This window comes from Polypterus senegalus, chromosome 10 (genome assembly GCF_016835505.1).
Source record: "Polypterus senegalus isolate Bchr_013 chromosome 10, ASM1683550v1, whole genome shotgun sequence".
Classification (NCBI taxonomy): Eukaryota; Metazoa; Chordata; class Cladistia; order Polypteriformes; family Polypteridae; genus Polypterus; species Polypterus senegalus.
In genome coordinates this window covers 76547708-76573503 of record NC_053163.1, presented here as the reverse complement: position 1 = coordinate 76573503, position 25796 = coordinate 76547708, and the positions used below count along the sequence as shown (strand labels likewise).

Sequence of the window (25796 nt, the reverse complement as noted above, 5' to 3'; positions counted from 1 at the left end):
TCATTGTGTTTTCCTACTTAACATTTTTACTTGCTACATGTTTTGGCTTTTCACAGAAACTGAATACAAGTTACCAGACTACCAAAATGAAATGAGATCCAAGTTGTTTGTGGATTCAAGCAATAATAACAAATTCCATGAAGGTTCCCTTGAGCAGCTTCTGGTTTTTACATTTTGGATTCTTGATTTTGCGCATTTTACTTTGCTAATCACTTGATTGTCACAGAATAATGGCTATGCTCTAGTAATCAATAGATGTACTGTTTTTGTAAGTACAAAGAGCAAAATAAAATAGTTATGATAACATTTGTCAAATTTTGACATTGTTGAAGATGAAAACAGGTTTAACCGATTTAGAATGGCTTTATATCTTGGAGTACTGGTCGGAAATGCTGCACAAGTCTTGACTTTCATATTTTTAATGTATTTTACAATACAGTATAACGGGTTTGTTGTAATTAAGATAAAATGTAACATTTACTAGTAAAACACACAAAATGGAGTGTCTATATAAAATATTATAGCCAGAAAATTAATTGTATTATTCCCCGAAATATTGAAGAACGGTACATACAGTATTTACAGTCTTAGCTGGACTTTCTGTCTGGTGGTCTGTGGAAGAGGGAGAAACGGCATTAGTATTGTTCATCAGCCCTTGGCTCTGCACCTTACACCCACCTAAGCACTTAGACTGCCTCCCATGCGCGTGTGTGACAATAGACATTTTCCTTTAGTGATCAAATGTCTTGGCAAATAAGTGAATTGCTCCTATAAAATCAGCTGTTTTCATTGTCAAATAGAATTTCTTCTGAAGAATCCATATTGGTTGTAACTCCATGGTGCATGGCAAATGGATGAAAAGGAGTCCACATAACAAAGGAACAGCCCATTGCATTGGCTTTTATTGTTTTAAATTAGCTGCTTCTTAGTATAGGGCATGATGTCTTCATTTTTGAAATATGTAGTAACTGCATGCATATTAAAGAACAGGAACACTTCAAGGCACAAATGTAACACTGGAAAACACATTAAGAAAAAATACTGAAACTAACAACAGGATTTTGAGGCAATCTAACATCACTACTGTCTCTGTTGTTTAATTACTTACTCATTTAAGTGGTTTTCTGCATTATACAGTTGCTAATTTATACTGGCAACTGTCCTAAAATGTTGAATTTAAATACTGAAAAACAATTGGGCTATTTTGTTGTTATTTAAGATCTTAAAATAACAGTCTACAAAGAAATACATGAAAAGTAATATTATGGGCCTTGGATGGTTGTATTTGATCCTTTCTCATTAAATCTTTTAAAACAGTTTTAGAATACACGGCAATTGTTGTTCTTGGTTATTGATGGCGACCAGGGCCATTACCAGGCCAGGACACCAGCATGTTGAAAGGAATAGGGGACTGGAGAGCATCCATAAGGTATTACCTTCCCCAGGACACTAGATGGCTGTGGCACCACGGATTCCCACAAGGCACGCTGAGAGTTAGAATTTGATGCAGCCCTGTTGGGTTTCCTCGGGGGCTGCTATGGAGAGCCTTGTTATATGGGGCCTTCACCTCATCTGGGAGTGATTCCAGACATTACTAATGACCCATCTGGGTCACTCCTGGGTGTGGCTTAGAAGAGAGCCAGATGCCTCACAGAGAAAAGCCAGAGTCAGGAGAAGGCCTGTGGAGGAGTTAATGTGAAGGAAGTAAGGAAGGAAGGAAAGAAAGAGAGAAAGAAGAAGAAGTTCTGTGTGCTGTATTCCTGGTCTGTACTGTTATTAGTGCCAGTAGGAAATGACTGAAAAGCATTTCCCACGACGTAAAAGCCTTCTAATTTATGGCACTTGTGTCTGTTGTGTCAGGTGTTTCGGTTGCTGGCATGCCCCCTGGTGGTCCACAATATATCCATCCATCTATCATCCAACCGGCCATATCCTAACTATAGGGTCACGGGGGATCTGCCAGGGAAAAACCCAGCCAACACAGGGCACAAGGTAATAAACAAACCCCAGGCAGGGTGCCAACCCGCCACAGGGCACGCACACTCCAAGCACACACTAGAGATAATTTAGGATCGCCAGTTCACCTAACCTGCATGTCTTTGGACTGTGGGTGGAAACCGGAGCACCCAGAGTAAATCCACGCAGACACAGGGAGAACATGCAAACTCCACGCAGGGAGGACCCGGGAAGTGAACCCAAGTCTCATAACTGCGAGGCAGCAGCGCTACCCACTGCGCCACCATGCCACCCGCACCACAATATATGTGCAGTATATATATTTTTTTCTTCAGGCAAATTTTAATGATTCTCATTTTGACAATATGACAATTCAATAATTAGGCTAAATGAGATCTAAATGGAGATATTTCAGTATGCATGTGCTCAAAGAGCTGAAACACAGACAATGGTATAGCAATACAGGATCCTAGGAAAAAAATAACTCATTCTTAAGCTTCTCAGTATTTGCAAATTAAACATATACTGTATTAAAGTTAAGTCGCTCTGTTGTGCATAGATAGTTTCATCTCCAATCTTAAAGATATACATTTTTTTTTAAACTGACTGGCACAACTTTAAACAATTTTTGATTAATTATTCATATTCCTCAATATGCATCATATTCCCATACTGTGCCATTTGCATATGTTTGTTTTGTTTTTTTTTTGTTTTGGTTATAAATAAGTTCCAGCAGTTGAAAAAATTAAATAGGCAAAAATGTATTTTAAAAGATAAAACATATAATTTTCCAATTTACTCCCACCAACTGACTGGGCTTTTTCTGCATTTCGGAGAGGGCAGGATTTACATTCATTATCAGAGAACCGGCAGCTTGCAGTAGGAGTAACTTATGTGCAAAATACACCATCAGTACTCTAAATTAGAATCTCATAGTGAATATTATGAAGGTGGCAAAGTGGCACAATGGAAACCTTGTCACCTCATTGAATCAGCATCCTGGGTTCAGGTCTTGTGACCAGATGTTCTTTTAGCAGCGTTTGCACAATCTGTTGCTACTGGGGGCTTTCTTATGGTTAATGTTTTTCCTTTCATATGCTCAAGTAAGTCTGTATGATAATTTCAAATTGGCCCTGTGTAAGTGTGAATATGTTGAATGGGTTTTGCAATGGGCTGTTTCCTGCCTTGTACCCATTTGTGACAAGGTAGACATCACTGTGGCCCTGAATACGATTAAGTGGGTTTAAGAATTTTATGTTGTGTTATAATATTTTGAAAGGGTTGTTATGTATCAAGTTTAATTTATTTTTAACCAAGCAGTCCTGTGTTTAGCAGCTCTTCTAAGGAGTGAGTGTAGAGTAAATGTAGAGCAGTTAATGTAATTTGTTGGAGTAAAACAATCAGCCAGTTCACCATTCTGTGACCGAAGGATAAATGTATTCATTAGTCAACAAATAAGTTTATTTACATTTTTTTTTTTTACTGAGGATGGCTTTCTTATTATTTTAGGTTGAAACAACAAAGCAACAGCGTATCAAACATAGGGAGTACCAGTTAGCGGCTCTGATGGTGACTCTAGTGGGTCTCACCCTTGTACTTATTATCTTTAGCGTCAAGCATTTCTGGATTCCAAGTGCAGCAAAGGTAAGAAGCATGCATTTCTCCACCGAACTTACCGCACCATTCATTTGCCATTTTTGAATGTTTGACACTTTTTTGTTTTATTGAAATCTGTTCTGCACTGATATTTTGATAGTGTTGCCTCTTGTTTTAAGGTCAAGTTAAACATTTCCTTAAAAACTTTCATTATCATTCTGTGAACCAAACAAAAGTTGAAATATTTCCTGCTAAGGGTTAGTTGAACAGCGCAACTCTTTATGTGCTTAATTATTTCAATTGTACGTGTTTTTTTCATGTGGTTTTCTATAAATTGAATAGCATATACAAAGTGGCATTAATGGGTTTCTTCATATATCTCCCAAAGATCTGTTTTCTAAATTATGCTTTCAAAAATGAGTTTCCCATTCTGATGCTGCCAAAATAGGTTCAGGATCCCTAGGCTTTACATTGATCTAATCTGGCTTAGAAAATAGATGAATGGATGGTTCATCCATTCATAATTTCTTCTCTTACTGCAAGTGTTCAGTCCAGTTTATAGAAGCAATATTGCACAGTATATAAAACTATGGCATCACACAAACTTTATCATTTTCTGATTACATTCATTGACAGCATATCTATATCCCTTGCTCCAAATTTATGAACAACAATGCCAACATCAGTACTTAAGAAGGATGTTAGGTCTTCTGATTTAACAATGCCTTCTGTTGATCATAAAGGATCAACAATTAAAAAAAAAATCAAATAAATACTACTCATAGGTTTTTTTTCTTGTTTTAATTTAAAATATTTTTCTCAGAAACAGACACAGCACCACAGATGGGAAAATGTAGCAAAATGACGGTATACCGGAAATGCTTTGAAACGTACAGAGATGTTTTAAGGGACGTTTGTGGAACATTTAATTTCGTGCAACTTTTATTAGAAACATTTAAGAGGAGCAACACTTATATTCACTTATGGCAAAAAAAACTATGTTGTGTTTAGCATAACAAAAGTCACAGTGAACCAGTTTTGTTCAAAATCAATAGGGTTATTAATATTTCAAGATTTTAATGAAAACCATATTTGTTTGCAATCAATGTATTTATAGCACATAGACTGGAGATGATCATATCATATTTACAGATACCTAAAATGTCATTATACAGTAGACCCCTTTACATTACTCTCTTCTGTACTAAATATGAAAAAAATAAAACTAAATTCCAGAGTGGCAAAAAGAAAGTCTTGCACCCAATACTGCTAAGATTGGTGTTTACCTGGAAAGACAATTCATAGACAGAAATAATGCAATTAAAGTGGATTATCAGACAATTTGTCTTCATTCCAAAGCTATTATTAAATAACAGACAAACAATACATTACCAATATCATGTAATTATTATAATAAATATGCTGTCTTAGAACACAAAAGCAGAAGATTCATAATGTAAGTTTCATAATGAAGTACCCTTCTGTAGATTGAATATATTTCCTTTTTGAGGTTAGTGGTCAAGCGTGTCTAAAAAGATGCTGCAAAAAAGGTGGGTTAAGGCTTTTTTATGAATGAAGTTCAATTGAAAAGGTTTAACTTTGATAATCTTAAATATATTGTCTAGTACAAGCAATATTAGAGACAATTTATATACATATATATATGAATGTTTATATATAGATATAATTATTTGTTGCATTTTGGGACTGCTGCATTACTTTTTCATATTTAAGTATGTTATTTTAGTGCAAACACTACTACAGTATAAGGAATATTTTTCATCATTACAATATAAGGAACATCTTTTAAAATGATTGCATGCACTATAGCTAAGAAAAACATTTTTTTTTATTATTATGTAAATTGGGTATATTAATTACATTACTCTAATTGCTCTTTAAACTAGCAATTTCATTTGCAACTATTTTCATATTTTTATTTAGTATGCTTCAGGCAAAGGTTTCTCAGCCATAAGAGTTTGGCCTCTTGGCTCTATACCGATGTTAACATTTTTTAGTTTATATATATATATATATATATATATATATATATATATATATATATATATATATATATATATATATATATATATATTAGACTAGATTTGCCCCCATCTGCTCTATCTTTCACACATGTTCAGTCAAAGCTCATTGCTTTTGTTGACTATGGACTCACTCACACAGTATGGGCACACATGCTCTCAGTTTTCATTTATGCATTTGCCAGCCTTTCCTAAACCCTCCTCTGAGCCTTGGCCTTACAGACTCTTATGCAATGTTTCCACCTCCATATCATACTGAAGAGGAGTAAAAAAAACAGAAGGCGTCTGATCAGGCTGACACATATGGTATAGCCTACAACTGTTTACTGTAGGTGCTTTTCTGACTGGCTCAGTTCCACATGTCAGACACTTACACTTTACTCTAAATGTTTCTGTTGCTCTCCACAAATTATGCAGGTGTAAGATACAACATTTCCAAATGTTCAGTTAACTAATGTAATTGCCAACAAAGGCATGAAAGCTTATGGTAACAAAACAGAAAATGATGTGTAACAGCCAGCAAGAGAACAGGGGAGTTTGAATATTTATACATTTAACTGTAAGCAAATATCTACTGCATCATATCTGGTTATAGGCAGCCAAAGCGGCCTAACAGATAAAGAAATGGACTTTGTACACAAGGTTGCCAGCTTAGCCTTACTTTTGAATAACTAAATAGCATAACTTATCAAGCTACAGCTTATTCTTTTTTGTATGTTTTAAACTTTTAATTTCACTAATATTTCTAAACTTCCCATTTGTACTTGTGTGTTTCCTTCAATGACTGCTGAACTGTTGAGTAATTATTAAAATATCACACATTGCATATACAGTACATCCACCTTTCCTGATTAGAACACTAGATTTCTTCAAACAATTAATCTGAAGATATTAAACAAACAATAAAATGTAGCCACAGGCCTCACCAAATAACTAAGCACTATGCTCATCAACTTTGTCATAGCCTTCCTCAGGGTGTCAGCCTTAATTTGTAAATTCAAAATATTTAGACTTGACTTACCTCTTCCCATTATTATTATTATTATTATTATTATTATTATTATTATTATTATTGTACGGTATGGAGCTTTTTCTGCTGATGGAGTTCAGTGTACAGTGCTTTCAGCCCTGGTGCTCAACAGATTCACCAATTTGGGTGACTCTCCCAGAGGCATACAGAAATGATGCTCATAGACTTGAGAAACTCAAAAGAAAACTTTAATAATAGTATCAGAGACAGAGATCTGGTTATATCAAAGTCAAAGTCAAAGTGAACTTTATTGTCATCTCAACCATATACAAGTATACAGAGAGAGATGCACGCGTCTGCTTCGGGGCATAACCTTACCTCTTAGTTAGAGAACAAGAAAGCTACTTATCTTTTTTTTCTATATTTTGCTTGAACATACCGGTTGATTTTGCAGCTTCTCTCATCACGCTAAAAATCATAGTTCGCTTGCAGGAGTGATCAATTCTCGCTAATCCGAGACAGAGGCTGCAGGCTGAGGGGAGGTGGAAGAGTGACGTCAGGAGTGATGAGACGGGCAGGGCCCTCCTCACTGTCCTGTTTCGCTATTTTCGAGGGCGAAGCCACAATGGATGTCTAGTGTATATACAGTATATATATGTGTGTGTTGTCTGTGTTACAGAGGTAGACTTTGAGAATTTGGTTTACAGCTTTCTACCCTTCTTCTGGGCTTGGTCTTCGTTCCCTTTCTCTCTTTTCCTCACAGCAACTGAATAAAAACAGAAGCTGTCAGCTCTAAGGTTGAGGTGTGACTGGACAGCTAAGCGCCAAAAAGAAAGCAGTTGCCTGTTTTTAAAGATACTTGGCAAATTTTACATTCAATCATTCAATATCATATGTTTTAGTGTTTTACAAATGTATGTTTCATACACACACTTGTAGATATTTGGTTGATTTTATTAACACTCACATTAGCATATAAATATAAACAAATGATCATTTAAAACGATATGATGATAGAAATATCCTGTTCAACAGATGTTGTAGTGAGCAGTAGAGGTTTAACATCATCATCCTTATAAGGAAGAGTTGTCAAGGTTGGAGTAATTGCCCTTCATACATCTTTTATATTTCACCACGTCTGGAACTGGTTTACAAGATGCTTTTGTGAACTTTAGAAAATTGTGTGGAACTTCAAAGGTATAAGCCGTGTCTCATTTAGTGATTTGTCTTCCCCAGAAAGGGGAAAGGGGCAAAATCAAACTTAGTCAAAATAAAATTCTCTTCAGGCATAAAGTATAATCACATTACAGGGATATTTAAAGCCAATACATGTCACATTGTCTAATGCTTGATCCATTGCATTGAAATGTGTTCTTCTTTCTTTTGTAGTGGAATTACATCTACACCACACAGTGCAGAAAAGCCACAAGATGCTGGTGCATAGTTCGCAATACAATGCACTACCTCCACAGCTATAAGATTTCAGACTCTTCTTCTTCTTTCGGCTGCTCCTGTTAGGGGTTGCCACCACAGATCATCTTTTTCTATATCTTTCTGTCCTCTGAATCTTGCTCCATTACACCCAACACCTTCATGTCCTCTCTCAACACATCCATAAAACGTCCCTTAGGCCTTCCTCCTTTTCCTTACCTGTCAGCTCCATCCTTAAGGTTTAATATCCTTCTCCCACTATTCCCAGCTGCAAGATTTCAGTGCCCATATTAAATGTCAGATAGGGCAAATTGTCACAAAAATAATACTTAAACATTCCAGATATGCTTGGAGCAAATGCTCAGCCCTTACCTAGAAGAAACAAGTCATTCTTTCCCAGCCAGTACACAAACTTTTGAATAGATCTTCCATCTAAGGCAAGTAGGAGTGTTTCTAAAAGTAAAAACACAACAGCACAATATGTAAATATTTTTTTCTATAATTTTCAGAGTTAGAGGCTCTGCCCAGTTAACAAGGCAGGGATTTATTAAAGTATAATCCAACGTTAAGAGTATACAGGTAGGCCAGGCAAGTCACCAGCCTGCTCTTTCTCACCACTTTAGATGTCAAGGTTACTTGCCAGTCAATATGCCCTTTAGCAGCCTTGGAATTCCTCTTCCCCCTCTTATAACCAAATGTAAACTGGTGATTCTCTGTCTTATGCTCCTTTTATATTTTTCTGGGGCCAGCTATCTGGTAGAGGCAGTTTTCTCAATTCTGATGACCTTTCTAGGCCTGACAGCCTCTCTGGTACATCCAAGGTGAGCATTCTGCCAGTCCCTCAAAAAAGAGAAGAGCACACTCTGAAGCATCTGGAGTTCCCAACTTTTTTTCTTATGTTTTTCCTAATTCTTCTATATACAGAAGCAGTAACATAAATATACATTAGCAAAATATTCCAAAACACCCAACAGTAATATGTTTTCACAAAAAATTGTAATGTAATATTAGGAAGGACATTAAAATATTTAAATGTATAACTAAAATATGTAGTATTTTTAAAGTAAAAAAAAACCACACAAACAAGATCAATAATAACAAAAATCACTTTTTGTTTGCCAATGCTGTATAAAGACAATACAAAATATTTTGTACCAGGATTTGTCTACACTATAAGGCAAGCTCTTGTGGTATAGCAGGTCCACGGTTCTGAATGAAGACCAGTTTTTAAATAATCCATTTGGCCGGGTCAGTCTCCGTGGGTGCGATCGTGCAGCAGCGAGGAGTTGATGGGGCAATCAGGGTGAGTCGCACCTGCACATGATGGTGTGATTGTTCACAATTGCTTAATCGGCTTCCTGCAGTGTGTGATCGAGGCACTGTGCCCACAGAGCCTATAAGTACAGGCCGGCACAGGAGAAGGGGAGGATAAAAAGGGAAAAGAAAAAACGAAAGAGGCTGCGAGAGCGAGAGTCTCTTCAGCTGAACAAACCTTGGGTGAGCTGGAGACGCTGGAAAGGGGTTGTGTTTGGCTAGTGAGCCCCAATGACTACTGCAGGTTTTTCTCGTGTTTTAGCCTTGTTTAAAACATTTGAGATTTTTACCTTTTTATGGATTATTTATTTATTGGAATCCTGTGAAAACTGCAGTATTCATTTAGACACTGATTTTTTTTTTTGATTGATTTTAATAAAAGCACTTGAACCTTTTGCACCATCCCCTTACTCAGTTTGATTTGTCCCCATCAGACCAGCTTACAACTTACAGACCAGAGGTTACATTAACGACGGTGTTGGGTTGGAGAGGATCCCAAGACGAAAGCGGAAGTATGGAGCAGGACCCACATCATCGCTTTGCTTGACCTTTCTTCGGTTATCAGCTTTCAAATTCTGCAATCCTATTTTGCACTTGTGGCCATACTAACAATGCCTAGTCATGTGGAGTCCACCCACTAAGTAATTTAGTTGACTTTATAAAACAACATAACAAAACATTTACAAACCTTTTTCATCCAATTCTAACACAAGGGACAAATCTAGAATTGCGAGTTAGTCACACGTAAGGGGAAATGAGAGGCAAATCCACACAGACAAGGAGACATTGTGCAAGCTCCACACGGCCACTGACAGGATTTAAACCCAGGAGGATGTATCTGAGAAGCAGCAGTGAAAATCACTTCTCTACCCTATTGGCACATGAATTTACCTACTGGTCAAATGATCTATTAGTTTCATAAATAAAAACTGTTCATTACTATTTGTCTGTTGGGTTCATGTGAGGAACATTTTAGAGAGGGAACCAAAATCAAATAGCAAGTGTTGCTGTTTCTGTTTTGTTTTGCCCACATTGAACAGGAGTCATAACCTGAAACCAGGGTGTAATATTATTTTTTTTTCTTTTCCTTGTAATATTAATCTGAAGAACTTCTAGGAATATTTAAATCTGAACAAATAACATGTCTTATTCATATCTTCATCAGCTGGTAAGGAAGCCACTGCACCCACAGGAATCTGAGTTAATGCCTTCTATTCTTGTTCATGTAGATTAATAAATGAGAGGAGAATTTCCCTTTATATGTTAGAGTGCATTGCTTGATTGTCAAATAATTCAAAGAATCAATGAAAAAATCATTAGCTTTCATAGTCATAATATATGTAGAAAGTCGATCAAAAGAGAGAGCTGGGAACGACCCCAGTTAAAGATTAATACATAATTAAAAAAGGCAATACTCTAGTAAGATTGCATGATCATTAGTTAGAAAAATTAAATCTGTAAATCACTGACAAATGGTTTAATGCACGGAGATTATTCTAACCAACACTTCAATGAGTAGTTTCAATGCATTTCAGCGTTTATTTGATTAAGAATGCCTTATTCAAGCTTTTCCTTTCTTTATGCCTGTGAATTGTGTTATGGCCATCCTCCTCATTATACACTTGGATGACACAGAGAAGAAGAAACTGACAAAAAGAAACACATTGACAAGGTGCGAAGACACTCTGCATTAGAACATAAATATCAATCTGGGCTAGTCATACAAAGTAGCAAAAGGCAGCAAAGAAATAAAGGGAGAAAAAAGAAGACACAATTAATAAAATAAGAGATGAAAGAATAGAACAGGGTGAAAATATTCAAACTTAGGACGAAAGTGTAATAGAGAAAAATACAGAAGAAATAATGTTAAATAAAAGAGAGGCAGAATAATGCAAAGAAAGAAAGAAACAGGAACAGGGTAACAGAGTAGCGAGTAACGAGAGAAATTGAGAGAGAAGAGGGAGTGATGGACAATACAATCAGTGAGAAATATAAGAAATTATACTTAAAAAGAAGATGGGGGCGACACAAGAGATGCCGTATGCCTAGCCTTTATACTGGGCTTCTTTATCCCACAGATCATATTAATGCTTCCATATACTGCATGAGCTGCTGCAATTTTGCTTCACTATCAAGCAGCTTGCAAGTTTTTTTTTTTTTGTACCGGGGAGCATTTTCTTATTATGTCAGGATAAGGCCTATTTATAAGCTAATATGTGAGTACCTTTTCTAGTGGAATTTGTCAAAACCTCACTGGGTCCTTGTTGGTTGAGAATATTTGTGACATTGCTTCAATGACATATCCAGCTGCTCAGCTGAAAAGTGTCAAACAGAGGTCTTTCTCTGGCTAGAGGCTGAGAAGATCTGAGGTGGTTGGTTTCTATTATTTAGCATCTTTGATCTCTTCAGAATTGAGATCCCTGTGGCTGACAGGATAATCTAATATAATGACAATGTGACAACACAGATAGAGGTAGGAATTTGGATGCTCAGTAGCAAATATCGTTTTGATAGAACACTGATAAAGATTAAAAACCCTTGCTGACCCAGCTTTAGACATATTTATTCAAAAATTCCCTCTGTCTTTGTATCTTTTCAGTTTAAAGAATGCTGTCTTAAGTCTCAAGGAAGACTATATGTACTAAGGTGATATAACTGAAAGTATTGCTCTAGGAGACCGAATGCCTGCAACTACATCAAAATAAAAAGCCTCCACCTTGCAATGACTGAACGGCTTTTGGACACAGACAATGATAGTTTTGGAAGCTTTGTTTTAGATTTGCACTTAGCATAATATGCCTTCTAATCAGTGGTAAGCCACCTGTATGTCAGTTAAGCTATATAGTTATGAATTATAAGAAATATTGTGCAAATTACAATCGCTTGTTCTTAAGATACCATTTTAAGGAATTATGTTTTCTTTATGCATATTGTATGTCTCCAAGAACTGAAACTGTAACATTAAAAAAAATTCTGCTTAGATCAGATCAAATTTACAATAAATGAATTCTAGAATAATCCATAATTTAAAGGAAGACACAATAGTTGAGCTTCACCATTCAAAAGATTTCTTATAGAAGACACTGCTGCTTGGAAACAATAAGGATGACTAAATACAATATAGGTGCATAGAATCATTAAAGATCAACACCATTGATTACACTGTGTCACCAAAAGTTAGAGATAACTGTCAGGTCTAAGGCAAATGGGTTCCAGTCAGAAAACCAAATTAGAGAAGCTTGCTCTATATGAAATATCCATATTTTATGATGTCACCAGCTAGTTTTATTGTGATTGATTAAATGTTTCCTTTAGAGTAGGATCAAAAATGCCTGTGATTAAGCATTGTAAGAATCGAGTGAATTTTAAGTTGGTTAATTAATCATCCGTCTTACCTTCGGCAATACTGGTAATTAACCAAATACTTGGCAAGGCTCCTACTTTATTTACATTACCTTTCTTTGTTGTAGGTAGCAGTTCTCCATCCTTTAGACTTATAGCAAGGTAACTGAGGCACTCTCGTTTTAAAGAACAAAATAATGCAATCTATTAATAAACACAAGGATTATGGAGTTATGATAAATGCATAAATACATTGACATATAAAACTAGACACAAGACAGACTATGCAGACAAACATATAACATGTAGACTGGTTGTGTACTGGTTATTTAGAGTTGTAATTTACAGTTAGGTCCATAAATATTTGGACAGAGACAACTTTTTTCTAATTTTGGTTCTGTACACTACCACAATAAATTTTAAATGAAATAACTCAGATGCAGTTGAAGTGCAGACTTTTAGCTTTAATTCAGTGGGGTGAACAAAACAATTGCATAAAAATGTGAGGCAACTAAAGCATTTTTAACACAATCCCTTTATTTCAGGGGCTCAAAAGTAATTGGACAAATTAAATAACTGGAAATAAAATGTTCATTTCTAATACTTGTTTGAAAACCCTTTGCTGGCAATGACAGCCTGAAGTCTTGAACTCCTGGACATCACCAGATGCTGGGTTTCCTCCTTTTTAATTCTCTGCCAGGCCTTTACTGCAGTGGCTTTCAGTTACTGTTTGTTTGTGGGCCTTTCTGTCCGAAGTTTAGTCTTCAAGAAGTGAAATGCATGCTCAATTGGGTTAAGATCAGGTGACTGACTTGGCCATTCAAGAATTTTCCACTTCTTTGCTTTAATAAACTCCTGGGTTGCTTTGGCTGTATGTTTTGTGTTATTGTCCATCTGTATCATGAAACGCCGCCCAATCAATTTGACTGCATTTAGCTGGATTTGAGCAGACAGTATGTCTCTGAACACCTCAGAAATCACTCGGCTACTTCTGTCCTGTGTCACATCATCAGTAAACACTAGTGTCCCAGTGCCACTGGCAGCCATGCACGCCCAAGCCATCACACTGCCGCCACCGTGTTTTACAGATGATGTGGTATGCTTTGGATAATAAACCGTTCCACGCCTTCTCCATACTTTTTTCTTGCCATCATTCTGGTAGAGGTTGATCTTGGTTTCATCTGTCTAAAGAATGTTTTTCCAGAACTGTGCTGGCTTTTTTAGATGTTCTTGAGGCTTATGTGTGGTTTGCACCTTGCAGTGCACCCTCTGTATTTACTTTCATGCAGTCTTCTCTTTATGGTAGACTTGGATATCGATACGCCTACCCCCTGGAGAGTGTTGTTCACTTGGTTGGCTGTTGTGAAGGGGTTTCTCTTCACCATGGAAATGATTCTGCGATCATCCACCACTGTTTTCTTCCATGGACGTTCAGCTCTTTTTGCGTTGCCAAGTTCACCAGTGCTTGCTTTCTTTCTCAGGATGTACCAAAGTGTAGATTTTGCCACTCGTAATATTGTAGCAATTTCTCGGATGGGTTTTTTCTGTTTTTGCAGCTTAAGGATGGCTTCTTTCACCTGCATGGAGAGCTCCTTTGACCGCATGTTGTCTGTTCACAGCAAAATCTTCCACATGCAAGCACCACACCTCAAATCAACTCCAGGCCTTTTATCTGCTTAATTGATAATGATGTAATGATGGACTTGCCCACACCTGCCTCTGAAATAGCCTTTGAGTCAATTGTCCAATTACTGTTGAGCCCCTGAAATGAAGGGATTGTATTAAAAAAAAATTCTTTAGTTCCCTTACATTTTTATGCAATCTTTTTGTTCAACCCACTGAATTAAAGCTGAAAGTCTGCACTTGAACTGCATCTGAGTTGTTTCATTTAAAATTCATTGTGGTAATGTACAGAACCTAAATTAGAAAAAAGTTGTCTCTGTCCAAATATTTATGGACCTAACTGTATCTTGCTACAGATAATTAATTTTACAATACCAAGTCTTTATGGATGATATCCGATGTTGTGTGTAATTGTTGCTTTGTTGTTGATCCAAGTTCAAGGGGTGGATTCTTCATGTGTTGGAGTGCACTCTTTCTTTTTGCTTCATGATCCCTTGTCCATAGTATGCTTTGCCTTCCCTGCTCTCCTTCTTCTGTCTTCTTTGCGACTTTGTGGATTAAAGCATCAGTTTTTTCAGGAACAAAATTTCAGATTGCTGTAGAAGGGGCCTCGACAATGATGGCAGCTCACCTCTGATTTACACTTTTGTTATCAGATGAAGTTCAAGAAGATCCTGTTATGAACAGTTCAGCCGGTTTCTGGAATGTAGCTTGGGAATCTAAGTTGAAGGTTTTCTGCAGTTGGAGGTCTGCTAAATCAGCTGTCTTTATAGGCCTTGTGTGCCCCTAAGGCCTAGCAAAATGGACATTGCCCACTTTGTCCTACAGCACGGAGTACACTTTTATAGAGCAAAGACAAAGATAACTAGGGTCGAGCTTGGATCCTTATAAACATTTAAGAAAAAAGGCTAGATTAATTTTGTCAGAATAAAAGGTAGTCAAAAGCAAAATTTACAAGTCAGGAAATGTATGCATGGCCTAACATTCAGGCACTTTCAATGACTGATTTAGCTGATTTAAAATTTGGAGCATTTCAAATTTTTTCCATTACCTTATCAAAGAGTGAATTATCATATTCTTCTTTATTAAAAATTTTTGTAACGGTGAATCATATTCAAAAATATCAGCTATAACAGAATGCTATTAAGTGTGTTAATAAACTGAAAAATAAACTGGAACTGTAATGTGGATAGGCTTCTGGTAGCTCAATAGCTTTCATAAAGAACAAGTTCCAGTTTAAGTGATGAAAAAATGAATCGATTGATGCTGTGCTGTTAGTTGTTGGGTGTAGAGGACCTTTGACAAACTATAGTCCAAATTTCTTAAATATAACATTTTTTAAAAAGATATACCTGATGGAGAGTTAATATCTCTGTGGAGGTCTCAAGGTAAAATTGTTGGCTGCTTCAGACCATAATGAAAAGGAAGTGAGGAACTTTGCCAAAAAAAGGCGTACTTGACAAATGAGTAATAGAGGAAAATATACAAACTATATAAATTAAAGAGACCCCCCGCAAGGCAAAGTTGAAACAATAAACAAATCCATAATTGAAGTCAGTAGCGCTGCTGCCTCGCAGTTAGGAGACCCGGGTTTGCTTCCCGGGTCCTCCCTGCGTGGAGTTTGCATGTTCTCCTCGTGTCTGCGTGGGTTTCCTCCCACAGTCCAAAGACATGCAGGTTAGGTGCATTGGCGATTCTAAATTGGCCCTAGTGTGTGCTTGGTGTGTGGGTGTGTTTATGTGTGTCCTGTGGTGGGTTGGTACCCTGCCCGGGATTGGTTCCTGCCTTGTGCCCTGTGTTGGCTGGAATTGGCTCCAGCAGACCCCCGTGACCCTGTGTTCGGATTCAGCGGGTTAGAAAATGGATGGATGGATAATTGAAGTCCTGCAGAATGTTTCTCTGCTTTTCAAAGGAAGATATCGAAATTTCAGACTTTGAATATTCTGCACACTCTATTCAAGATAGCTCAATGAATTTCTTTCCCAAAACATTTCCTTAAGGAATAATGAAAATGTGGCAGATTTCAACCAAATCTGTCATTCACGGTGCCAATTTGTTTCATGTGGAAAGACAGACATAACAGACATGAAAATTGCAGTAGATATTTTGTGCAACACACCTAAAAAAACCTGAAAATAAACTAACAAAAGAACTAGTTTTCTTGCACTAGAGCAAGGCTGGCAAACTTTGATCCCAGAGGACCTGCAGTGACAGGAGGACTGGACTGCAGGTTTTCTTTCCAGCCACTTTCTTAATTTGTATCAAATTACTTCTGATAATGCTTTAATTTTAATTGGTTTACTTTTAAAGATGCAGAACACTTGTTTTCATTAACCAGCAGTCAAACAACACTGAGCTGTGTAGCTGAAAGATGACCAAATAACATGCTGACTCAAACTCAATTCCTGGAGAGCTAGCAGTTTCATGCCATAGTTTTTTTAGTTAGAAGTCAATTCCTCCTGTTACTGAAACACTTTATTTAATTCATGGGCTTGTTAAAGCTTCCTTTCTGCCACGCCACACTCTGAAAACTTCTTTTTTTCTGGAGTTTTAAAGTTTTTATTATTATTAAGTTATTATTTGGAAAATTTGCTGGAATTAAAAAATGTAGCCATTGCTGACCAAATGAATGTAATGCACCTGAACTGGAATCATTATTCTGTGTGAAAGAAAGTGCAAGTGCTTTCAGAGATTACAGATACCATGAACATGCAACCTTACCATGTGATGTCAGATGCAGTTTTATCGTCGAAATTTACCTGTACTTTATATAGCTGCTTTATAGTGCCTCACATGTACAGCTTAATTTGCACATGGACAGTTTCTTCAAGCCAAAAGACTTACTAGCTCAGCTGAAGTAGACCAAACGATTGTCTCCAGACCTAAGATAAAGCTGTGTCACTCACCAAAGCAGATGCCTGCTCATCGGGGTGCTACTTTTGGGAAATTTCTTTTCCTTAGCTGCTAATCTCAGTGGGAATATGGCAATCACCTACACCAGATGCTTTTATCACTATGCTATCATGGAAGTTCCTTGTATGTTATTATGCTTCACCTACATTTTACTTACTGTTAACTATGCTTTTTGTATTAGTGTTAGGTTTATCTAGTGTATTATAAATTGCAACTGCATCTGTGCTGCTTTCTATTGGAGGCATTGCTTCTCAGATACTAAGCCCTGTTGGAACCAAGGTGCTCCTGAACAATACAACTTGACTCAATCAAACACTATAAGGTTAATATTACTAGAAAGCACAATTAATAAAACCAACGGTAGCAAAGATAGGGAATATATTTGCAAAGAGTCTTAAAAGGTTAGGAAATATAAAGTATTTCAATAGAGTCTTATTAAAACATACTTACGGCATGCAAAAATACAGATGATGGAAGACATGTGTTTTCAAATTTGGCTGCATATCTACCTCAGATTTTTGTCCAGTCCACAGATGTTTTCCCAGTGTCTTTGGGAATTCAGATGTCGTGTCTGGGTGATGATCTTCTTCTTCTTTTTTGTTCTCCTTGTCTATGCAGAGCGTGCATCCTACTTAAAAAGACCTTTCTTCACAAGGATTACATGAATAATCTGTGATTTTAAAATCACTGCCATGTTTAAATTTCATGAATTCCTTTCCCATGCTGATGCTCCTTCTGATCCTAATTACCCCAGGCAAATAAATTACAAAAATATGTTTAGCAATCTGTTTTAAGACCTGTCTAAAAGAGTGATCTGAAAGATACAAGGCGTCAATCAATGCAGGGTTTAATTCAATACCTAAAAGTTGGCACTGCTATTTGTTTTGTTAGTCCAGATATCCTGATGGCTGGCTGTTTAATCAGTGGGGTTTAATGACATTCCATCTGAAAATTGAATTCACAATTCAGATTTTTGTATTAAATACCTGCAGTTCAAGCTATTATTTTATAAACTGTCCATCCATCCATCCATTACCCAACACACTATATCCTAACTACAGGATCCCAGCCAACAAAGGGCACAGGGCAGGAAACAAACCCCAGGCAGGGTACCAACCCACCGCAGTTTTATAAATTGTTTAATTCATAACTCACTATTGTGAATTTGAACATTTATCCTTCATATAACTTCTTTTTCATTATCATATGCATGCATATAGGCAGCACCCCTTAGCAGGATGCAAACCACTGGCATCTGAAAACAATATGAAACATAGAGAAAAATACACATAAGGAAAGTAAAAAAAGTGAAACAAAATATTAGTAAGTCATAACAGCATTTACTGTATCATGTTCATCTAAAGTTGCTTGTCAATATTCCACTTGCTTTTTATGCATATGCACATACCAGCATCACCTAGCCTTAAACTGCATTTGCACCTATAAGAAGCAGACTTCCAACGGCTCGTTTTTTTACACTGAAAAACCTCATGATTAATGACTTGTAATTCAAAACAGTATCATAAGTTTGGAAATCAGCCCCAAAGATCTACATGGAAATAGTAAGACCCACACTCTTGAGAAAATCAGAGTCACAAGGTGGTGATAGACTGTGGCATTGTACAAGGTGTTAACAAAAGGATTCCTTTACGTGATTCTGAATGTATGCTACTCAGGAGGACAATTCTTCAGTACATTAGAAAATACGTAAACCAGCTACTTCCCAGGAAATCTGACCCTTCACATTGAATAAGAAAAAGCCATTAAGATCTTACAATAGGCCACGGTCAGGAACATATTTTGATTAATTTTGGTGTTTATAAGAATTACTTATGAACGCTTTGAAATCACTTTCAAAGAACAAGGACAAAGAGTAACCTGGGTCAGCCTTGGATCATTATAAAAATTTATGAAATCAGATACCAAAGTAAAAAAGGCTGGAATACATTCAATGTCAGGACAAAGGGTAGTTAAAACTAAAATTAACAAGTTAGATATTGTATGCAATAACATTTGGGCGCAATTGATGACAACTGATTTGAAAGCTGGAACTTTTTAAAGAGTGAATTAAATTTTAAAGAACAGTAATAACAGAATGCTACTAAATGTGTTAGTAGACAGGTTAAAACTCATGATTTGCAATATCATGTACTTTAAATGTAATGAATATAGGCTTCTGGTGGCTTGATTGCTTTCATAAGTGATGTAAAAATGCATCAATTGATGTTCTTCAACAAAATAGAGGATAGGCATACCAGCTTATTCTCAAGACGCCTGCCCCTTTACAATGAGTAAAAAAAAAGGCTCTGAAGAACTTACAACATGGTTTCAGGAACATGTGTTGTTTCATTTTTTGTCTTCATAAGAATTACTTATGTATGCTTTGAAATCACTTCATATTTTTTCATCCATTGCCTTCTGACTCACTGGTATAAGAATACTCCCACATATGATATGCCGTTTGACTTATCTTGATACACAAGAGAGCAAAAAAAAAAAAGTGATCAGGTGCTATGATGGCAATTGAGAGAAGAGCAAGTGGGTGAGCTGCCACACCAAACCAGACCGGAAAAAAAAATCTTATTAGGCACTTTGTGCAAAGCCTTTTAGATTGTTTTTCTATCTGGTACACGGCTTTTTTGTAACCTTTCTGTATTTTTCTCTAATGGATAATTCATTTTTAGCATTACTTTTTGGTTTTAATATTTATTTTCATTACTATTTTATCTTTTTTTTTCTGTTTTCTTTTTTCTATTATTTTGGTTTTTGTCACGTGACCGTGATCATCGTCTCCAGGGACGGTATAAATATGGCAGCAATCACACACTGCTTTTATCTCTCGCTAAATAAAACGGTGATGCATTCTTCCTTTCTTTAGCTTAGCTCTCAAAACAAGCGGTGAGGTTTATTTTGGGTTTGGACTTCCTTGAATGACTTGCTCTTTTCGTTTCTCCCTATAACTTTACACTTGTTTTTTTTTTATTTTGTAATATTTTGGTTTTGATCCTTGCCATTTTTTGTGACTCACAATAATCCTTAGGTACTCTCATGTGCCTTAAAAATCATTCTTTGAAAAAATATTTGCCTTTGCATTATTGCAGCTGTAATGGGATGCCATTAAGACAGTTTACTTTTAGAGCCTTTGCATTTAGAACACATTATTTGGAGTGTTAATGAACTTATTTCGAGATGCAAAGAATCCTTATCTTTCATTAATATTGTAGCAGACAGGTTGCATCAACCTGGGGATGAGTCACCACCACTGTGAGCTGGCATCCCATCATGTAAATAAGCAGCTTCTCAGCCAGCTGCAGGGGTGCCTATAATAATGGTAAGCCTGCAAAGTTGCATGTGAATTCCATGTAATGGCATCTAGTGAGCAGTCCTTTTTAGGATAACAAGCTCCCTAAAACAGCCACTTCATACGGATACCTGGCGATGGTGCTACAATAAAATGTTTGCTTATCCTTTTCCCAAAACGCTTCAACTAGTAAAGATCTTGCAAAGAGAACTTTCAGCCCTAAAATTAAAGTGGTTGTGATATTTTTCAAACAGTTACATATCTCTTTCTTAGATGTGAAAAAGCTTACACTGCTGTAATATTTTTTCATAGCTTTAAATTAAGAGAAAAATTGGCCAATACATGTAGGACTCAGTTCCAAAAGGAGCTCGCATCTAATTGCAGCTTTTATTCCAAAGTGCCTTTGGCAAAATGTAAGTCATTTGTCTTATCAGTAGGAACAGAAATGTGATCTTCCTTCTTTTATTATTATTCAATTCATTTTTGTTATAAAGAAATATAGCAGGTCTACAAGCAGATTAACCATAGATCATGAACTTATAGAATCACACTGACAAATGTGAATCAGCATGGCGCCATTCTAGCTGACTCAAGAATAAACTGATTCTTGTCTTTTCCAATCAAATTCCCAGCCACATACATATTTAAAAAGTCCAGGGTCATACTTACTATAGCAATGACAACCAAGGGCTTTCCCAGATTACTTTGTACAGATGTGAAGTCATGATATTGATAGGAATTCAGTTGAGGTTGCCTTGGACTTTGGAAAGTAAACAATATTGTTTTAATGAGACCCCTCTACATAAAAGATAAATAATTTACTTGACAGTCTGTGTGTTAGATATGTCTGCTAAGTTAAATAAGCTTAATTAAGTTAGCAATCTATTGCTGAAGAACAAAAACATTCAGCTCAGGCTGCTGACACATGTATTATTTGATTTGTCAGCTTCCAGTTTATTAGACATATTTCTGCTGCAGATAGCACAGTTTTTTGACACTGATCCAAGCTGTCTGTATTGGACTGGTGGTAAAAATATTATTATTTCAATTTTTTTTCTTCATTACGGAACAGTATTTCAGTAGATTTCACTGGTCTTTAAAGAAAAAAAAAATACGGACCCAAAACTCATTATATGCCTGAGGCATATTTGTTCTGATGACAATAAAACTGGCTGACTTCAATTAGTTAGAGTGGCAAACACTTTTCAGTATGTCACTTCCCAATGGCTTAAAGAGCTAGTGCAAACACTGGTAATAATGCACAAGTAAAATTAAAGCAATCTGTCCTAAATATAGCACATCTGGACATTGCATGAAGTGATCAAAAATATTTATTTCACCTGCTGTGATTGCTGTATGCTTGAGCAACATGACTGAAGTATATTCACCAAATTTGCCCCAATGCGTTTAAGTTTTTTTTTTTCATTCGCAGACCTGCTTGATAATCTTACAGCTCCAGCAGTAACTATTGACTGCTTCCCAATGAAAGACATCTGCCTAATTCGCCACTGCCTTACAACTCCCTGAGCTCAGTCTTGTAAGAAAAAAAAATGCATAGCTAGAATTTGATACCTAGCTTTTATGACTCATGCTATGCCGCAATAAAAAATGTGCCTACTGGGTGTGTTAAAGTCATTTTACTGCACTTCTGGTGCTGTGGGGAAAGTTTGTGAAGGCACATACAAATTTACTTCATAAATTGTAAAAATGGTCCTGACCAAAGAGTCAAGGCTAAGTGTATAGCTGAGAAGAGGATTTTTAAAAACTACAAGTCATTCATTAGGCCATTCTGCGGTAATCACTTGTAATTAACAGCTCAGTAATTCCACTCATAATTAAGGTGAATGTCACTTCTACAAACACTGGGCACTGCAGTTCATAATGGTCATTGGTAAAAATTCAGTGCAGTGCTGTTCACTAAATTACAGGTTCAGCAGGCTAACACATGCATAAAACTTTACAACATTCAAACACATAAGCACACATTTCAAACAGTCAAAAAGAAAAAAACATCTATAGCAGTGATGGTGAACCATTTAGAAACCAAGTGCCCAAACTGCAATCCAAAACCCACTTATTTATCGCAAAGTGCCAACATGACAATTTAACCTGAATACCACCTAAAACTGAACACCAGCATAACCAAGGAGCTGGTGGTGGATTTTAGGAGGCCCAGGCCCCTCATGGACCCCGTGATCATCAGAGGTAAGTGTGTGCAGAGGGTACAGACCTATAAATACCTGGGAGTGCAGCTGGATGATAAATTGGACTGAACTGCCAATACTGATGCTCTGTCTATCTACTGAGCTTTTAGTTTAGAAAAGCCACTCATACATTAACATCTTTTGTCTTAAAAGAAAAACATAATAGCGGAGCTTTCAATGATACAAACAACTTTTTGTTGAAAGGTAAAAGTTTGCATTCGATATGCTTTTGAACAATTAACGTGCTTTTTGCTGTTGTATGCATGCTGATAATTTGTCTAACCTTGGCTCATACTTTGTAAGCTTGAGAGCAACACATGCAGCACTCAGGTCATCTGTTAGTCTGTTTCTGGTGTCAGATTTGATTTAATTCAAAGCTAAAAACAGCTGCACAAGCATAAGATGTTCCAAACAAAGTAAGGAAAGCAATCTCAAGTGCCTTCATTGACTTAAGATTATTTGGCAGAGAATTCCACACTTTAAGGATTTCATTTTCATAACTAACTGTGCTGTCCTTTGTCATCCCTTCGATCCTCTCAAGTGTTTCACGCAAGTCTTCCCTATTAAGCTCCGCCCCCAAAGCTTCCATTATATATTACGGGTCGTGGATCAGGTGTGGCGATTAGCAACTCCCGGCAATAATTACAGATGCGGACGACTCCTCACCTGTGCGCTTAAGCGAGGACTGCCCGCATCACAAAGCTCCCGGAAACCGCTCCGGCCACTCTACCATAACCCCCTTTAAGCCGAGTGCGGCAGTTATCTGTTAAAACTGGCCTTTTCAATTTTGAGCTGTGGACCCGCTATACCACATCCCCTCCAACCCCACCACGGGAATCACAGACTCAAAAGGCTGCAGTCCGTGCCGCACCCTCAAGCAGCATTTGTGCCGCCCGCCTTACCCCAGACAGAAGAGGAAGGACGCGCTCCCATTGGGCTGCTTGGCAGAGGGGCGGGTGATTTGAGAAAAGTCCTCCGGAGCGCGTGAAGAGGGGGAGCGGTGAGGGGAGCAGCCCGGCCCCGCATTCCTCTGGCTTTATAGTAACGAACTCTGTGCTCGGGCGACGGCGCGCGTGCCCACTGAGAGGGCTCTGAGTTCGCCACCACTGATCTATAGTAAGTAAATGGAAATCGTTTTGAAGACAAATCATGAAACCATCCACCACAATGTTGACAGCCAGCTTTTGCATGTGCTGGCCTTGTGTACTGAGATCCCATGCCACCATAGACATCTGAGGACACAAGAATCATCATAGTCCTTGACAGAATAAATTGCTGTAAAACAATGCTAATTTGACATTTGAAAGATGGTTAATGTTAAATCTTAATGACGAATAACCCTATCAATATTATGTAACCCAAACTTCATAAGAATGTTCTGGAACTTTTCTGTAGTACATAATAAGGCCACTTGGTGAGATTTAATAAAGTGAAGTGCAATCAGTTTCAGCCCTGTTTGATAGTGACTGGGAGATTTTAACCATGAATCAAAATTCTTTACTTCTGCAGAAGGGAGGCACTTATACTATACTACTCCAGACTGTTTCAGAGTCTTGGCGGTTAATACAGAAGTTTTTATATGCCTTATACATAACATATGTGATAAAAAGTGCATAATTCAGATACCAGATGTTACATAATAGGCTAAATAATTGTTAATAATGGCAACTGATCTACTCAAAGTTTATGCCTATGCCTCAGAACAATAATTTATTTCTTGTATAGCCCAGAATCACACAAGGATTTAACTTGCGCTGTTTTTTTTAAAGCCCCCCCAGCCTCAATTCTCTAAGAAGACAAGAACCCCCTCTTCCCAAATAAAAACCTTGTAGGGGCAAAAACAATGGAAAAATCTTCTTGAGAAAGGAAATTCTGGGAGTGGCCCCCTTCTAGGTAGGTTGTGCATGTAATGGGTATCTAAAAAAAACTGTGTAAATACAATATACAAAACAGTGCACAGGTAATCCTCTTCAAAGAGCTAGATGGCCAATCTATCATTGCCACCTTAGAAATACAATACAATGGTACAAACTAGTATACTTTCTTTTTGGACAGCACTCATTACCAGATGCAGGACCTGAGTGCCGCAAACACTTTCAAGGAAAATTGCAATTATAAATTATACCACTCACTAAATACAGAACTGTCGCATATAAGGATATAGATTTCTTAAAATACATCAACAACGGAGTAGAAACTAATTAACATAAATTAATAACAACACTATATGTCCAGCAGTTAATTATAGATACATGGCCAAATTGTACAAAAGGAGTCCAAAGAACCAGACATAGTCATAGTCCTGGAGACCTCGGCCTACTAGCTGCCTCCCCACTACTGGCCATTCTACAGCTGAGGCCACTCTGATGAAAGGACATTTCTACCTGATGATTCCAGTGCTCCTTACCTGAGATAACTTATCCATAGGCAGGCAAACAACTTGGCAGTAGAGCTGTGCCACCAAGTGTCACATGAGGATACCAAGAAAAGAAACAGAATAGAGGAGGTTTAGTTATAGTTTATAAATACTGTATTATATGTATTTTAGTATTAATTACATCTTGCCTTGCATATTGTAATCCTTGAAGTTAGCCAATAAAAGGTGTCATTTTGCTTGGCTTTTCTCTACATGACTAATAACAGAAATGCAGTATGCACCACCAAATAGCAACTTTAGTCAGGGTATGCTACACTGAAGTAGTGAGTCTTCAGCCTGGATTTAAAAGCTAAAACTGAAGGGGCAGGCAGACCATAGCTGTGGGATCTGTAGCTAAAAACTCGACCTTCAACTGTTATTTTATTAATCCTTGGAATCACAGGCACATCAACAGTTTGAGATCTTAATGTGATGTGTAATTGTTTGTAAGTAATGATAAGCTCAGATAAGTAAGCAGGGCCTTTGTTATTTAAGGTTTTATATGTTACAAGGAGGAATCTGCCCTACATTTAATGGGGCATCATTGTAAGAACCGGAGTTATGTTTTTGTACTTTTTTGTTCTTGTAATGACTCTAGCAACGGCATTTTGGATTAACTGAAAGCTGTATAAAGAACGATTTGAGCTGCTAGTGAACACCACATTGAAGTAGTTGATCCTACTAGATA

The 25796-nt window shown here is 37.0% G+C and overlaps 1 protein-coding gene across 1 annotated transcript in view; it reads left to right on the top strand.

Moving 5' to 3' along the window:
• The window catches only part of tnmd (tenomodulin), a 444267-nt gene that overhangs the window by 21499 nt on the left and 396972 nt on the right, over positions 1–25796 (top strand). Inside the window, exon 2 of the mRNA XM_039766000.1 lies at positions 3466–3600. Within this exon, the coding sequence (XP_039621934.1) occupies positions 3466–3600 (135 nt within the window). The remainder of the gene's footprint in view (positions 1–3465; positions 3601–25796) is intronic.